The sequence below is a fragment of the Homarus americanus genome, unplaced genomic scaffold, assembly GCF_018991925.1.
Source record: "Homarus americanus isolate GMGI-L3 unplaced genomic scaffold, GMGI_Hamer_2.0 scaffold1024, whole genome shotgun sequence".
NCBI lineage: Eukaryota > Metazoa > Arthropoda > Malacostraca > Decapoda > Nephropidae > Homarus > Homarus americanus.
In genome coordinates, this window is record NW_024715228.1 from 1461407 (window position 1) to 1479319 (window position 17913).

The 17913-nt window shown below is 41.5% G+C and overlaps 2 protein-coding genes across 2 annotated transcripts; one reads left to right on the forward strand and one right to left on the reverse strand.

The window, feature by feature from the left end:
• Window positions 1-7457: 7457 nt before the first annotated feature.
• LOC121857114 (U-scoloptoxin(01)-Cw1a-like) lies at window positions 7458-9543 on the forward strand. The gene is made up of 4 exons (XM_042353002.1): window positions 7458-7500; window positions 8178-8304; window positions 8501-8648; window positions 8922-9543. Exons 1-4 carry the CDS (start codon window positions 7482-7484, stop codon window positions 9048-9050), a joined length of 423 nt encoding a protein of 140 aa, XP_042208936.1. The 5' UTR covers window positions 7458-7481; the 3' UTR covers window positions 9051-9543.
• A 1331-nt stretch (window positions 9544-10874) lies between these two features.
• LOC121857122 (methyl farnesoate epoxidase-like) lies at window positions 10875-16301 on the reverse strand. The gene is made up of 10 exons (XM_042353012.1): window positions 16213-16301; window positions 15708-15941; window positions 15342-15508; window positions 14837-14962; window positions 14511-14621; window positions 14031-14145; window positions 13739-13919; window positions 12945-13044; window positions 11801-11960; window positions 10875-11181 (listed from the first exon to the last, which is right to left on the reverse strand). Exons 1-10 carry the CDS (start codon window positions 16286-16288, stop codon window positions 11000-11002), a joined length of 1452 nt encoding a protein of 483 aa, XP_042208946.1. The 5' UTR covers window positions 16289-16301; the 3' UTR covers window positions 10875-10999.
• Between the last annotated feature and the right edge of the window lie 1612 nt (window positions 16302-17913).

Below are 17913 nucleotides of genomic sequence, written 5' to 3' on the forward strand. Positions count from 1 at the left end.
ACTGCTGGGTAGACAGAGGCAAATGGCGTAAAGATACTTGCCCATAGTTTCACCCTGCCCGGGGACCGAACCCGGGTCCGCTCGCTTGCGAGGCGAGCATGCTGACCATCACACACACACACACTACTGACGTAATTACTTCCGTAATTACTTCTGCGTTGCTCTTATGCGCATTGTACACCCAGCCAAGGCAGTCAGCTAATTCACCTAAAAACATTAACAAACACTTATATTCCACAGACTTAGGTTAACCTTTACATGACCTGTAACATTGCAATTAGGTTATTCCTCTCTATCCTATTTTTTTGACACTGGGGCCTCAGCACTAACAACCCTTCAGACAAAGCACAACACGGCAGATCTCATTAAAACATTTCAAATCTTGCAAGGGATGGAAAACGTGAACCCGGAACATTCTTTGTGGTTTCACGTTCCACCAACACGAAGGGACATAACTAGAAGCTCGCTAAACTATCAAGCAAAACGAACATAGGAAATACTTTTTCATACAGAGGGCAGTAGACCTATGGAACAGTCTACCAGCCCAAGCTGTGAAATCAAGAGCAGTGCTGTACTGGACTTCAAAATAATCTTAGACAAGACTATCAAGAACAATGGAGGGGTACTACACTGGCCTCTTTCCCTCGGCACGGGCACCTCTAGTGTTAAGGCTGAAATGCTTGTAATATAGAAATTAATAGAACTATATTAATAAGATGCTGTTTTTTTCAAGGCTCCTCCCCTTTTGCCCAAGGTCACAGTAACACGTACAGCTTTAGCAGACAAGTGTGATGTGTTTTGTGTGAGCCGCCAAGACGATCAGTTACGGCCTGACTACTGTTAAGTGCCGTTTCTCTCTCTCTTGGTCGATTGTAACTTGGGAGTGTATTTTTGTAGTTTGCTAAAGAACTTCGTTATACCTAATATAATGTACCACTTCCAATATTCTTATGTGTGGTTATGGCGTGGTTGTGGCCTGGATGTGAATGTTGTAATCTGAATTTGCTGATTATGTTACGGGTATAATAATTGGGTCTTGGCAATGATGGTCTGCCTGTCTGTCTCTGTCCTCTTTGTTTTGTTATCGTTCAATACGCACCAGCAGCAGATGATTACACTCGGCTTAACGACACAATAACATACAATTAATGCGATTTGGTTGAGGTAAACACTGGTCGGTCTCTCTCTCTCTCTCTCTCTCTCTCTCTCTCTCTCTCTCTCTCTCTCTCTCTCTCTCCAGTTTCACACGCCTTGTCATCCTTCCTTTACTTTCTAGAACGATTGTAAGTTCACGGCATCTTTGGTCGTCATTGTTCAGAGGGGCGTCACCCTTGCCTCACCTTCACCTACTCGTACATCATCCTTTAAGAATGTTGGGTCTTGCCCCTTCCCGCGCCCCCTTACACCCCGTCTAGTCTGTCTTGGTAAATTCCATCGATTTTGCGTGACTGCAATCAGGCTTTCAAAAGAAGTAGATAAAATGTGCAAATTCAAAGAGACGTGTAACTCGCTCACCAGGCATGTAACCTTTAGCATCGAACCAATCTGAGTTTAAAAACTGCGCTTTGATATCATACGTCTCACTCGCTGAGGGTGAATACGTCCTGTGTTCGACCTAAAGATATGGGTCTGTCAGCCCATCGAAAAATATAATTCAGATGACCACTAAGTGAACCATGATAAAAAAAAAAAAAAGATTTTATTACTCCTCAACTCGCCATAATCTGTGTGCACCAGACCACTAGCATTCGTAAGGCTGCCAGCGTGACTTCCATGTTAATGTGACCACGTATGACAGCTTTACGATCGTTGCTGTCCTTGACAACAATATTGCACATGGCATCCTCGCATGCATATAAAACAATCACTACAAGATAATGATGATCTTCCCCTGTGAATTCGTAATGCGATCATGCTGCAGCAAAATTTTGTATACATTAGGAGTTTTGGATGACGTGCCTTGGACAGTGTTAGTCATGGTTAGTGGGTTAGTAGATGCCTGAAGCGTTACTGAATAGTTAGCAGGTGAAGTAGAATAATGGGTTTATCCGTAGAATTATGAAAAGGAACACTGTTTTGAGTTTTGGTGTCTTAAGAACGACCAGACCTTAGTTATGTACGGTTTAAATCGTCAAATGTAAAAGTCAATCAATCTTTCACCATTCAATTCAAGTGTGTACTTGTAAATCAGTTTGTGATTCACGCACTTACGTAAAGGTAACAGTATCACTGATAGTGTCAGCTATGGCAGCAGGCAATGCGTCAGAATTTATCGAGTTTTCTGACTCACCTGAGTTAGTAGATAAATCCTCTACTAACTTTTAAATTCTTTGGTTGGTTAACTTCAGTAAATCCTCCATATATGATGAAGTATATATAAAAAATAAATACACAATATCCTTGTCAATCAATTTACAATAAATACATTATTTAAATCATATGTTAACCGGTAAAAAAAGATAATTACGTAAGCAATACTTAAATGCAAGGGACTTTCAGTGAAAACTCCCTATCGCAATGCCTAACGTATGATGGTATTGTAGCGTAGTGTATGTGGCCAGTTGTCTAATTTCTCATTGTGTTTGTCTATTTTCTCTTTATTAAGCTCATATACATACGTACAGTACCTGAGATATGGTGTATTAATGTCCCTTGGATTGCTGTTTTAGCTCACCTGGAAAAAGAAAACGAAAAATCCAGTTAAGATTACCTACCGTCTATCCCACACACACACACCTATATGAATATTCACACTTAACGTACAGGAACAACTACGGCAGAACCTTTGATCTTAAGCATTAGTTTATGCCAAATGGATGACTTAAGTGAACTTGTTCAATATGTCAAGAACACAACAGTAGTATTATTTGTAGTTACCTTGTGCTGGTGGATGCGGAAGCCCTGCCACCATACAGGGTCATCTCCTGGCACCGTTTTGACACTTATGATACCTTATGGCCCTTGGCGACACCTTACGACATTAATAACACTTTACGACACTTAAAAATATTAGTAGCACTTTATTGACACTTTACGACACTTTGAGACTTCACAGCACATTACGACACTTTTCGACGCGGTATAATGTTATTGTATATCGCTTGGACACTTTATAATTATTCGGGACTTCGAGGGTTTATGACACTTTATGGCACTATTTAACTATATGGCTTTTTACGGTACTTTAGAACACTGGCACTTTAGGACACTTAATGGCACTTTAAGCCACTGACACTTTAGGACACTTTAGAACACTTCCTGACACTTTAGGACACTTTAGAACACTTCCTGACACTTTAGGACACTTTAGAACACTTCCTGACACTTTAGGACATTTTGACATCTTAAGACACTTCATGACACTCCTGACACTTCATAGTACTTTTTCATTGTGCACCACATCTCGCATTATACACTTATTAGAGTTAATGGCACTTTATCAGACCTACTTTTTAAAACAAAACCACTTTGAAACGCTTACGGTATAAGTACTTAACAACACTTCTAAACACTTTGTGACACTTGATACACTTCACGATACTTACAAACACTTGCCGATACTTTTCAGTCCTCGTTAATTTAAGTCTCTTCACCTCACTGGCTAAGTGTTTGTCAGGAGCCTTCTTGTACTTATAACTGTTTTACGACACTTATAAACACTTTGGGACACTTGCAAACACTTTACTACGCTGACGAACACTTTACGATACTTAGTAAACCTCCTCAATTCCAGTCTCTTCACCTCACTGGTTGTATACTCCATACACTTCATACAACACTGTTTCACTGCTTCCTTGTCAGGCCTTTGTTGCATTTTCATGAATCCGAAACCACGAGACGAGGCAAATTCAAGACTTGAGCGAACCCGCTAAACCTCGTCCCAGTACTATAACAGATCGAGTTTGGTCGTGTTTTACTCATTCGTTTCTCCACATATGTACCTTAAGAGATCTTTGTCTTTATATTTTCTAAATATAAAGTATAATATTATATGCCAATATTTTAGCTCGTATAATGGCTCGTTTTTGGATGATTGAGTCGGATGTATCGAAAAGCTGTTCCTGAACCCTGGAAACATTTACGACATCAATGTCTGAAAGTGCTGTCACTCAACTGGTGACAAAATGTATGAGTTGTTTTTATTGTTTATTCCGCCTTATTTGCTCATTACAAAAAATAAATAAACGGGGAACAAATGGAGCTAAGATATATCTGTATTGAACTTAACAAGTAACAATATAACACATTCCAAATTATTTTCTTATTCCGAAAGTCAAGGCTTTCGAAGACGGTTGTGTTGTCTCAGGAAGAACAACCCAGACCACGACTAAACCACAGCTAACAACCAGGGCCGGATTCAGGAGTGGGCAAAGTGGGCAGCTGCCCAGGGCCTCCACATATTACAGTATTTTATTTATTTGTTTATTCATTTGGATTATTTTTATTTTCATTCCTTAAAATTCATGTTTATCTATTCCATCACGTAAAACTATGTTCAGCAAGAAGCGTGATAGAAATTAAGCTAGCTACTTGAAATTCACGAATAATACAAAGAATCATCTCTCTGTAATAACTAATAATATATTCTTTTCTGTGAAGACGCTTGAAAATTTTTGACATGCGCGGTAGTAGCTATATCAGGGCTGGTCGACTTGCAACCACATGAATGACTCCAGTCATGTCTCACTTTTGTGTGTGTGTGTGTGTGTTGGGAATTTGTACACTGTCAATAAATATACAGTTAATTAAAAATTTCTCAATGTTCTAATTTCCTCAATATAACTGCATATAGCTTCAAAATTCTCCAAAGAAGTGTTCAAATTTCAAATGTTTCCCGGGGGGCTTACACCGCCCCCCGGAACTCTCAGATGTTTAGGATCGCTTCACTCGCCACCCCACCCACCCTCTTGGGTAGTTATAATGAGGGGGCCTCCACAAAGAGGCTGCCCATTTGCCTCCACAGGTCTAAATCCAGCACTGCTAACAACAGACTTCACACCTACCTTTGGCAATTGTCAATAAAATATTTCAGTTTCAATTTCATTAGGCAAGCGAAAGGAAGCAAACACCCCTAAATGGGACAATTGAGCAGTAACATACATAACAGCTTTCAGATAATAATAATTCATGAGGAAGAGTATAGATACAAAAATTCAGTTTTCTGAATATCATATGAACGATACCTTTCTTCCATTTTAATGACACTTAATAACCACAACCTTCTCATGTCCTTACAGCTTGGGAAAAAATGTAAGAACAATTTGATGGAACAACAAAAGATCTTATACGTGACTGCCAGAGAGCGTTTCAGTCAGGAGATAATCACACACCCAGACGCGGCCCATCATCACAGCACCATTCCCGACTCACGAGAAACGAAAGTGACTTTTTGTAAACGCTCTTCAGGGCAACATCAACTCTCATGTTTCTAAGGATATGTATATAAGTTAAGACTCCATCATAAACAGGAGGCAGTTGATAAATATATAAACATACATGTTGAGGAGGTTCTAAGCCGTAAAACCAGAAGGCAGCACAATGCTCTCAGTCTGGCCACGATTTCATTTTTGTTGTTGTACCACTCGAAGTTTTGGTGATACTTTAACATGTTCCATTACGTAAACACACCTTACGTACGTACTATTATGTCCCCAAATGAAACACTAGAAATATACCTTTAAATAATGGCAAAAAAGATGATTATGGGGTCGCGTAAAGTGATTTGTTATTTGTGTCAGCAAGAACGAGCTGTCTTCTTCTTCTTTCTTCTTCTTCTTCAACCTTTTTCTTTTTCTACCTTCTTCTAATAATAATAATGCTTATAATATTAGTCTGAGAAGGTTGATTTATCACAACCCCGACCAAGCAGTTGGGCAGGGAGACTGTACAAAAAAAGAACCACAGGAAGTAAAGACGTTATCGAAGTTAATGAGACAAATCTATACGTCTTCACCAACATAAAAGAAAATCTAAAAGAAATAATAATAATAATAATAATAAACTGAGGAAAGACAGAATAAATGATGAGACAATGTGGAAGGGAATGTAACGTGAAATGAAAAATTACTTTGTGAAATATGAAAAACGGACAGGATGGTTGGTATGACACACACTGATGCTTCTCCAACTCGTATATATCTTAAAGAAAACTATTTACACATGTAGTAGTGTACTTATTAAGTAGTCGTGTATTTATGTATTTGAGTACATAAAGAGACGTAAATAATGTGGTGGAGGCAGTACACTACCATGATATAATGTAGTGGATTATGGCACTATACAAGGCCTCGCCCGATTCCTCTGAGATCACACAGGTGAAAGTACCAACGAGTGTCGTCAGAGCAACATCACGCCGAAACTGCGAGTGTTATCTAAGAACAACTTGGATATTGGGTCGTGTTGTCTCTTGCCGTAAATATTTTAAATTCATATTTACGTAATAATGACAAAAAATAAAATAAAATTAATGGTTCCTTCATCTTGGGAACCGAGAATGGCCAAAAAAATCCATCCATAATTCACACTTAGAGACGATGCTTTATAATTTAGTGTTTTTTTTAAATATGTGATATAATCGCCATACAAGACACACGTCACGAAGAGGTAAAGTTCAAGGCCTCGCCCACAGATGGCACTACCAACGGTAGCTTCACTTTTGATAAATACTGATGTGTTAAGAACCTTTCACCTTTCAAGCTGCTTTCATGACACCGTATGACATTTAATGGCACTGGAATTTGAATCTCCTTAAATAAATGAGAATGACTTATATCGTAGCTCCGTCAGGCAGTCAATCAGTCATTTCATAATACAGGTATACCGTGTAGTGCATTTCATTCCATGCTGTTTAATTTGTACTACACTATAATCCGTATCACACTGTATTCATCCTACGCTGTATTTCTTGGCATATTTTATTTCATGGGAGAATATTTCACACCACACCATGTGCGACAGACCACATCTATATCAAGCAAGACCAACTGGGAGCCACACAAGACCAGCTGAGACACTTGAGACTAACCGATCATGAGTGTCCAGGTTAGGTTAGGTGAGACCTTTACTTTGTTTCCACAATCTTTTATCAGGAGTCTCTGCATCACACAGTAGGAGAGATAGACCGCGCTGCCTCACTTTCCACGTATGGGATGGCGTGTGTTGCGACACCTGGAGTCCTACCAACCTCTGTTGCTGTCTACATTGTTGTTACTTCAACTTTGTCTCCTTATACACTATTTAAAAAAAATTTCTAGCTACAATTTTTGTAGGTCCTGTACTTGATGAAAATATAGGGAAGCAGGTGGTGATACATGCCACAAGACAAGGTCATTGTGGGTCATCTTCAGGAAGACACTTCCTCTCTAACCCATTCTTCTCTCCCGGATATTCCTGTTTGGGTCGGTTGGCTGAAGGTATATAAGGGCGGAGAAGAGGTAGATGGGCATCAGTCACCATTATTTCTTCCCCCCGACAGCAACACAATGAGGCACCTTCAGCTTGGTAAGATCAGTTGTAAAGATAAGAGAAATCTGTCGTCTAGTGTTTAAGTTTTTATAAACTGATATAAAGAGGAAAGTTCTCCTGTTATTCTAAAACTTTCAGACACTGTTATCATTAGTACACTCCGGGTTTCAACATCTTAAAATATCAAACTTACGTCGCGTGTTAGTAAAAATCAAAATAATAACGAAGAAAACTATGATGAACGTTAAAGATTCGGTTTTCTTGGGGTTCTTGTTGGTTTATCAACAGAAGAAATCTATCCAGAATATAGATACAAACTGGGTTAAGTCAGTGAACGAGACATGTCACTGTTGGAGGTGTGTAGAAGCGACGAAAATCATCATTGGCTTGGTAACGTTTCTCGCTGTCTTGTAGGGCACCGCTGGTTGGCTCACCTCAACACTAATAATTATCATGTTATAATATTTCCTTGATTATACTGTATCTGTCGTAGCTCCTAACTGTCTAGGCTCATTCTCCAACAGTCAATACTCAAGTACTGTACTTCTCACCAATCAACATACCCATACAGCTACAGCCCACAATGTCTTCTCTGCTTTCATATATAATAACAAAATAGAATCCTAAATTCTTTGGTACTGAAAAAGTCTGTCATATGTTTGTTTTTTTGTTTGTCTTCAATTATCTTTAAGGTTTCATGTTCTCTACGGCAGTGATTGTTGTGCTGGTGGGCCTGGCAAATGCCCTGCCCCGCCTCGTCAAGAGAGATTCCTCTTCCTTTGCCTATGAATTACCTTCCAACGCCTCCGCCATTGTCGGTCCCATCGTCACAGGTTTCGAGTATGTACTCGTATGTTTAATGGTAATATCAATGGGCTTTGTCTGCAATAAGATGAATACAGTAACGAGTTCTTTAGTGCTATTAAAGAATAACTTTTTAAGTGTCCACACATGTCTTCTGTGGTTTACTTGGTTGTATACCTTCCGGAGTCCTCCTTCCCTACACATTGTATGACACGACTCATGTCTCCCCCAGCTGCTCTAATCGAAGTTACGGCTACTACGCTGACCCAGCCAACGGGTGTGCCATCTTCCATGTCTGTTACCCGTATGTAGACCCGGAGGGAAACTTCAACATGCGAATGTTCTCTCTCTTGTGTGGAGAGGGAACCATCTTCGATCAGGTCGGAACTACTGTTCTTCTTAGTTTATATTACTATTATATGCACCTAGAGAGATACTCTTTACATATAATTAACTAAAACCAGTAACAAGCACGTGTAAACTGCAATGAATGGATTTTTTCCCAGTTGACTTTGGTTTCTTCTTAGGCTATTCTCCTCACGGCTTTCTTGTACGTAAATAAAGGAGCATAACGTTGTCGGCTATTCAACTACACAAATCGTGTCCCTCCACCACACCACTCTAGACACTCACACTTACCTCCGCCCTCACAGTCGACGCTGACGTGCAACTTCCCGGAGTACGCCTTGCCCTGTGACGCTGCCGCCAGCCTCTATAACATCAACGATTACTTCGGCCGCGACGACCGCCAGTTCCGGGATGGACTCAACGGCATCTTCTAGACGCTCACTGAACCTCGACTCAACTGTCGTCTCAACTATACTTCACTCACCCAACCTAGAGAATTCCTCGGGCATCTTTCTTTCTAGAAAGATGACACCTGTTGGATGGTCGACCTCTCAGGCTGGAGTCTTCTGTTTACTGCTTGTATAGTCGAACTCCTCAACCAATTTGTTAACCATTTATTTGGCAGTTCGCACCATACATACTTCTTATATTTAGCAGTACTGTATCATTACAGCACTCTGATGCTAACCAATGCTTCTAAGTATATCTAGCAATTCAATATTTTTCCTTTATACCAGTAACTTTTGTGTTACTCAGACACTAACACAACCGTGTGTGTAATTTCGGTGTTGGTAGCGGCATGTCCGGGAAGACGACGGAGCTTCGAGGCGTAAGTGTGGAAATAACAAAGCCAATTTGTCCTTCGAGTATTTCACGTTTTCATATCATGCATAAATGTAAATAAAAGACTCGGAGTTTGTTTAAGAGTTTATTAATGACCTCAAGTAAACGAACCTTCTTGATATTTATCATGCCCAGTACTTGCCAACAATGGGTAACAGAGACGTTGCAGATCGCCCAAGCGGCTAACGAGCCGATCAGTGGTGAAGAGGATAAAAGTAAAGTATCGGGAAATCAAGAACAAAGTGGACTCCTGAGATTCAATGTTACGAAGTGTAAGAGAATGCACCTGGGACGTACCAACGGTAAGGAGGCGTATCATATGTCCCAACGGGATGAAGAAACTGCACTATTTGAGACTGAATGTGAGAAGGACCTAGGTGTGTATGTTGACAATGAGCTGAAATTCTCTGGCCATTGCGAGAAGAAGGTAAATCAAGCAAATAAATTATTGCGTCTTATAAGAAGGTCGTTTAGATATCTAGCCGGTCCGTCCCTCGTAACGATCTTCAAGAGTAAAATGCTTCCCCATCTGCAGTACTGTCACCCTGTCTGGTCCCCGAGATATGCTAGGGACTGTCAGTTGGTTGAAAATGTTCAAAGGAGGGCCACCAGACTGGTGCCTGCACTTCGGCACCTCAGCTACCCTGAGAGATTGGAGCGCCTGAACTTGCCTAGCTTATATTACAGACGGGCAAGGGGCGACCTAATTGAGGTGTATAAGCATCTCAAGGGGCACTACTCAGTCGAGTGACCTTACTTGCAGCTGGCGGACGCTCGCCCCACAAGGGGTCACAGCTCAAGATTGAAGAAGCCGCAAGTCCAGAAAACTGTAAGGGCAAACTTTTTCGGATTGAGAATTGTGAACTCTTGGAACAATCTACCAGAGAGTGTTGTGACGGCACCGAGTGTAAGCTCTTTCAAGACAAGACTTGACCAACACTGGAGCAGGTTTAGGTACATTCAGGAGCCGGTGCATGTCCAGTACTTACCAACAGTGCGTAACAGAGACGTGACCGATCATTTGGTGAAGAGGATAAAAGAAAAAGAAAAGTAACAGAGACGTGACCGATCATTTGGTGAAGAGGATAAAAGAAAAAGAAAAGTAACAGAGACGTGACCGATCGCCCAAGCAGCTAACGAGCCGATCAGTGGTGAAGAGGATAAAAGGAAAAGGAAAAGGAAAAGTAAGGGGGAAACTGTGGCTGTTTACTTTAGTTACACCTTATGTCATTACACTCTTCCTATTTCACAGAAAACAGTCACAATGTAAGGGGTAACTGCAGTTTTTTTTTTTTTTTTTTAAGGAAAACTTGTCTAAAAATAAAAGAACTCTTCCCTCACTAAATATACTTTTGATAAAACCAATACATTTTAAGAATATACAATAAACCTACAATAAAACAAAGGGCCAACCTTTCTAAAAACATAAGTTCGATCGACTTCGTTTCTGGATACTGTATTGTTGCTTTTCTGCTCGTGAGGGACTCCGTGATGCACATCTCCAAAGGGAATACAATTAAACTGGTAGGAGGGCGAGGCTCTAGAACCTGGGCTCAGCGAAGACTTTGAACTCTGGAGGTCCGAGAGTGAACCCAAACTTGCCCTCCGTGTTATGCACAGGGACTTTGGGGTCCAGGGCGAAGGTGAAGCGTTGGGAGAGAGCTGCGAACAGCATGAAGGACGTCATCCTGGCCAGGGACTCTCCTGGACATATACGACGGCCTGCAGGATACAGGTAAGGTGAGAGATACGTGGTGATACAGGTAAGGTGAGAGATATGTGGTGATACAGGTAAAGTGAGAGATATGTGGTGATACAGGTAAGGTGAGAGATATGTGGTGATACAGGTAAGGTGAGAGATATGTGGTGATACAGGTAAAGTGAGAGATACGTGGTGATACAGGTAAGGTGAGAGATATGTGGTGATACAGGTAAAGTGAGAGATACGTGGTGATACAGGTAAGGTGAGAGATATGTGGTGATACAGGTAAAGTGAGAGATACGTGGTGATACAGGTAAGGTGAGAGATATGTGGTGATACTGGTAAGGTGAGATACGTGGTAATACAGGTAAGGTGAGAGATACGTGGTGATACAGGTAAGGTGAGAGATATGTAGTGATACAGGTAAGATGAGAGATACGTGGTGATACATGGTGAAACAAGAGAACACTTGTAACAAAGCATGAAGAGTTGTTTAATGTACACCAGAAACAACACGAACGGGATATGAAACTCTTAACAGTAATAATATTCCATTTTTTGATCAAGATTACGGGATCCTGAACAAAACCATTACTTAAAGACATCAGCAGTCACAAATTATACCTCGAGAACTAATACCTTTGCCGAAGGGAATGAGACGCTCATCCTTGCGCAGTGAGCCGTCAGGGTTGATGAACCGCTCCGGCCGGAAGAGGTGAGGGTCGTCCCAGTAGTGAGGGTCCATGTGCACGCTGTACAGGTTGTTCATCACCATTGTGTTGGCCGGGATCTGGTGGCCCTGTGTAGCATCAGTAACCATCATACAGTACGTTAATACACGTCTTAACGACCGGGAACTTCCACTCACTAAAACTTACACGGGAGATGTATCCAAATTCCCGCCAAAATGCTGTATACAGTAAATAGCCTCCCGCCCCATGGTGCGCCTCACCGAGAGAACTAACCTTCCTTTCTTTGACTTACGTGACCCACTGACGTCATAGGCTTTCCAACTGGTTTCATTGGCACAGGTGGAGGGATAAACTTATGAAAAAGTCTTGATGTGGATTGTTTAGTGTTTATGTATGCATGCCTCTCGTATGGGTTGCGTCGATCCACACACGTGGATGGTGAGATTTGGTGGTGGATCACTGTGGGACACCACACTTTCCATATGACCATGTTAACACGCCACGAGTGACGTGGTACTAACGGAAGCAGACTGGCTAGCGACCATAATCATCTTTATTCAAAATTTTATGGTTTCACCAAGCAAGCTATTATCTGGGCACCGAGCCTATACATCTCTTGGCGCCTCACACATTTGGGTGTATAAGAGGCCTGAGGCCCTCAGACAGAGCACTACTCTTTCTGACGACCCCCTGTAAGTGACAGGCGAGCTGATGAACCTCAGTGAACCAAGCAGTGTTAGAGTTCTGAACTACATTACTCAGGTGTTTGTTGTCTACGACGAGCAGAGAGACAGCTGATGTTACAGCCTCTGAACCTCACCTGACGTAGTTCAGGGATACAACCGATTTTTAAATAAATCTTTAAAAATTTTGTCTGTTCATACATTTTATACTTTGTTAAACATTAATGAGACAGAACAAAGACTACAATCATGAATGAGGACACAATGATACAAAGTGAGGACACTAGTGTAAGGACACTAATCTCAGAATAAGAGCAGTGAGAGCTAACATGGCGGCAGCGAGAATTTGTGGAAAGAAATCTTAAATTGTCGAGAGAGAGGGAGAGATAGAGAGGGAGAAACACTTACCATCAGTGTGGTGTTCCTCAGGGCCTTGTGAGGAATGGTGAGAGGCGCTGCCCCGCTATGGCGGAATGCCTCCATCAGCGTCGCTTCCGTGTACACCAGTCTGGGTAAACACATGTTATCATCATTTTGTGCATTACAGTTCGTTTATGTACAAGTCATTAACTTAACGTTCAGTAGTCTTTATACACACACACTTGTGTCTTGATCACCACGGTGTGAAAACGTCCTGTCGCCGCTTTCTTGTAGCTGCCAGAAGTAATCAGGTTGAGTCCTTCCCAACTCTCCCCCCCCCTCACTTCCTCTCCACCCAGGAATCAGTCCAAGGATTGGTGACCACTAAGCTCAACAAGGTCATTCATAACAGTCAGTCGTGCTGTACAGTACGTGCTGAACAAGTCTCATTATCTTGCCAGGCCACAACGTGATGCAGACCAGAATTAGTCAGTTGTATGGGAACCTGAGGGAATTAAGCAACTTGAACATAAAAACGAACTCCCTACTCCCCCTCAGTCATCTCGCCAGCGATGACACAGCTCAACAATATCCTTAGCACTACATGTCAGAAGCTTCTTCAACCTAACCTAACTGATAGTCTCCCAGTTTACCCCCTGTTACCGTCACCCATTAACTTGGTGAGGGAATTAGAAGTCGCCAGACGTTAGACAGTATTAGAGCTAAGTGTTACAACGCTCCCATTCACTTAATTAAAAGGTTAATGTTCAGACCATGGAGGAGGGGGGGGGGGGTGGCTGCCTCACTACTACTAAGAATGAAATGAATTGTAAGAGACTCACGTATTGCGGTCGTCCATGGAAGGAAAGCGGTCTTGACCCAAAACACTGTCTAGTTCCTGCTGCATGTTGTGCATTACGTGTGGATGAAGGATCGTCAGCAGCACTGCGAAGGACACAGTTGAGGAGCCCGTCTCTACTCCAGCGCCGAACACGTCAGTACACAATGCCGATAACTGTTCCTCTGGGAGAAGAAGAGGAATAGAAAGGTGTGGTTGACGAAGTACTGTACTGTATAAACTTGTATATATATTAATCTGTCCCACAGAGAGCAAAATAAACGCATCTAACATACCTGTGAATGAAATGTCGGGATTATGTTGATTTTTGTATATTTCATTGATGTAAATATCAATGAAATCACGGGGGTTGTCAGGGTCGAGGGTGGCCTTGTGCTCCTCCACAGCCTTCTGTTGGTGTACACACCCCAGGTTACTCCCTTATCAGATACAATACTGTATAACACGTTTGGTATACAACACGACTCTTGAGATGCAGTATATGTCATAATCATTCCAAAATTAATTCAGTAATCAGACATCTGAAAAGTTGTAAATGAATAAACTTATTTTGGGTGTATGAACCGTCTTTTCAGTTGGATGTTTCTAGTAAATAAAATAATGAGAAAAATATGTAGTTTTCTAAACATTGGTGCCTTTTCTTCACACATGAATAGAAGAATACTATACAATGATGCATGCAGGCAAAGTTTACACTGTATATCCATCTTACTGACACCGTCAGGAAAAATGCATTTAGTGAATACTGTACTAACTCTCACGAAATCAAGGACAAGCCGCCGGGCGTCGACAACAGTATAGAAATTGGAGTCTCGGGGCCAAACGTGAAGCAAAAATGGGAGAGCGTTGACCAGGCCCCCGCCAAGCTGCCGAGAAAACACAGCATCTGTAATACCTTTAGTGTTTCACCGTCACTCCACACACACAATTGGATTCAAGAAAATTACACATCTCATACTTCTTACATTGCCCAAGGTACATTATGAACACAAACTTATTCTCATCTTTTTATGTAATAATCTCACCGTCTGGATTAAGATCCAAGAAAAATTACTTAAACTTATTATATCAAACAGCTTACTTCACCAGCACGAAACATCTTGTGGACCTTGTTGACCAAGTCCAGGAGGTGCTCATCCTTCCTGCCAAACCTGGTGCCGCCCATCACCGCCCACAGGATGTTGACGAGCGATACTCCGAGCAGCTCCTGAGTCACACATACATGTAGGTAGGTATTAAAGAATTATCTTTATCACACACAAAGACCAAGATTCGAAATAATTAAGATCATAAAAATAATTAAATTAAAAAAAGACCCAATATCACCACCTTATTCAGTACATATATTTCAACCTACAGTACACACAACTCATGCGTGCCATCCCATCTACTATACAACCATCTATCCCACTCCCCTCTCAAGCAGTCCGTCCATCATCATTGATTTTTGATAAAATTTACCCCCCCCCCCATAGCGATCCACACTGTTCCAATGATTAACACCGTAGTGACTCAAGACTATACCAAGAGGATGCCACGGCTCGACTTAACCAAATTACACAAATTGTCACTACTCTGTCTCTCACCTGAAGTGATACACTGCCGTCAGCATCCTGCATCTCCTGGATTAATTCTCTGGCTTCCTCCTGGATGATGTTCTCGTGTGACCTTTTACTGAAGCCTAAGTTACGAAACTGGTGGAGTGTGAACCGTCGCTGTTCTTTCCACAGATCTTCCTCCACATACATCATACCTGCGGGAAGGTGCGTTAATATTCTATGCTGGAGAAAACTAAATTTTAAATGTTTTAAACTTAATGTTTTCCTAAGACAGATTTACAACAGAATATAAATAATAATAGATGTGCAGTAATTAATTTTAACAAAGACGATGATCTGAGACCAACAGTTTGGTTTTAGTTTTAACTGTAATATAATCTCTAACTTTTTCACCTTTCACACCGTTGTATGCAAGATGGAGATAAAGATTAAAAGGTCGACCATTTAAATCTTCGTTGTTGAGTGACTCTTTCACGGCCTCCCACCCGTTAACGATGACGGTGGCTTGGGGGCCAAAGTAGACCCCGACGACGGGGCCGTAGGTGCAGGAGAGCCGCCACATGTGCTTGAAGGTTAAGTGTGTCTCCAGGAACGGTGAGAAGCCCACAAGAGGCAGCCGAGCTGGTCCTGGGAAATCAGTATAAATATTTGCATTTGTGTTTGTATTTTTTTTTTTTTTGCGAATATTAATGTATTAATAATCATATGTGACTCAAGCGGAATTAAACTAGGAATATAATCAGGAGTTTTCACGATATATCACTAAGATTTCCTAATGGGCCTCAAGAGATGAAGGGCTGGCTCCCCCTGGTTCACACACAAGGCGAAATGTAAATTATGGAAAATAAAGAAATCAAAATGGTGTTAAGGTGACACTGTCCAGCTGAAAATAAGTTACCTGGGGGGAAGCCTCGTGGTTTACGAGAAGCCAAGTAAAGGAGCAGGAGCAGCAGCGCCACACTCACCAGAAACATTCTTCAAGTCTCTGTTGGTCGAAAATACAATGCAAATCATTAATAGACACTTGTACTCTTGTGCAGAATAACTCGATATTATTCAACTCGTCATTGTGTGGTGGATTGTGATGAATTTTAGCTTTATAACTTAAGATTCTCAGATTGTTGACATCGACTATACAAGTTCATATTCAGTTACCAAGGCAACACAGGGGCACTCCCTTGATGATGTTGTAATGAGTGGTGTACTCATCATGAAGATACAGTAAGAATCGAGAGGTTGTGGTCTTCAGCTTCTTGGTGATGTTGCTAGCTAAGAGTATATCGACATCCTTCTCGGTCAAGCAGAGGGCGATGAAGTAGTCCTTGGTGGTGATAAGATTGGAGATCATGATTGAGATCCTGATTCCGAGTGCTGCGTTGAGGAGTCTTGCTAGTTCCGTTTTCCGTTCGTCAGACACGCCCGCATCATAGGAGCGTATCCGAACCCGATGTGCCCTCATATCAGATAGGACGTGGTGGACAAGCCACTGTTACGACAAAAAAAAAAGCAAACAAAAACAGACAACCTACCTATTCCAGGAGAGCGACCCATCAAAGGAATTACAGCACTCCCCACCGCCACTTGTTCATAGTGATGTTCCTGTGACTCTCTTCCTGACTTTCTTGTAGCCCCCCACTTTTATTGGGGGGAGTTCAGGGTCACGTCCTGATAACGGCCGCTATTGCCATGAGCTTGGAAGTTATGGGGTCCGGTGTACCGTCATAGCAGGCCTGTCGGTGGCGCCTCCTAATCATTACTCATATGCGTGTGGCTGGCTTTTGTCCCTTGTTATCACGTGCTTCGCTCACCTGGCCTGGCTAACTTTTTTCTGACAAACTCTATATTAACCAAGGTGTCTTAAGACTTGAAGAAACGTCATACCTTAATAACCATCAGCGAGTCGCTTCACGGTAAAAACAAAACTTTAATACCAATAACCAATGACGCAGTTTCACAACAGCGATGTGTGTTCAGTTTACGAAGTTAAGCAACGTGCGTTTGGTTAGTATGTGGATGGGAACACCAAATGTTTGTTGGCAAAAGGACCTTGGCCAAACTGACTAAATACTAATTATTGTTATTATTAATCAAAATTCAAGACGTCGCTACACGGTACTTGGCTTTGGTGCAGGCGGTAATGTGGCAACGTAGGTGAAATTATTAAACATCCATTTTTTTTTTCAATTTCCTTTACATATTGTGTGTGGTTTAGTTTTAATAAATTTTTCAAAATAAACTCGAGAACGCTTTGACTACTCTAGATTATGTATATACAGTACTGTATTTTCGTTACACCAGCATAAATGTACCTTATGAGGGGCAAATCTAGCGGGTTGAATTCCTCTAAAATGTACAATAGCTAAAATAACTATCTGTGCATACTTTGTGGGTAACAATATGAGACCATGGACGATAAATTTTGGTATATGGGGGCTGTCACTAGTCACATGAAAAATTTCGGTGCATATCGACCCGTCTACCTGCACAGATAGTTGTTTTAGCTTCTATACCTCTGTTTCTGCTTTCACTCAGTACTTCAAAAGGAGCGGCGCTACAACTACTAAAAAGGAACTCTGCTACGTATCGCTGCTACTCCCAA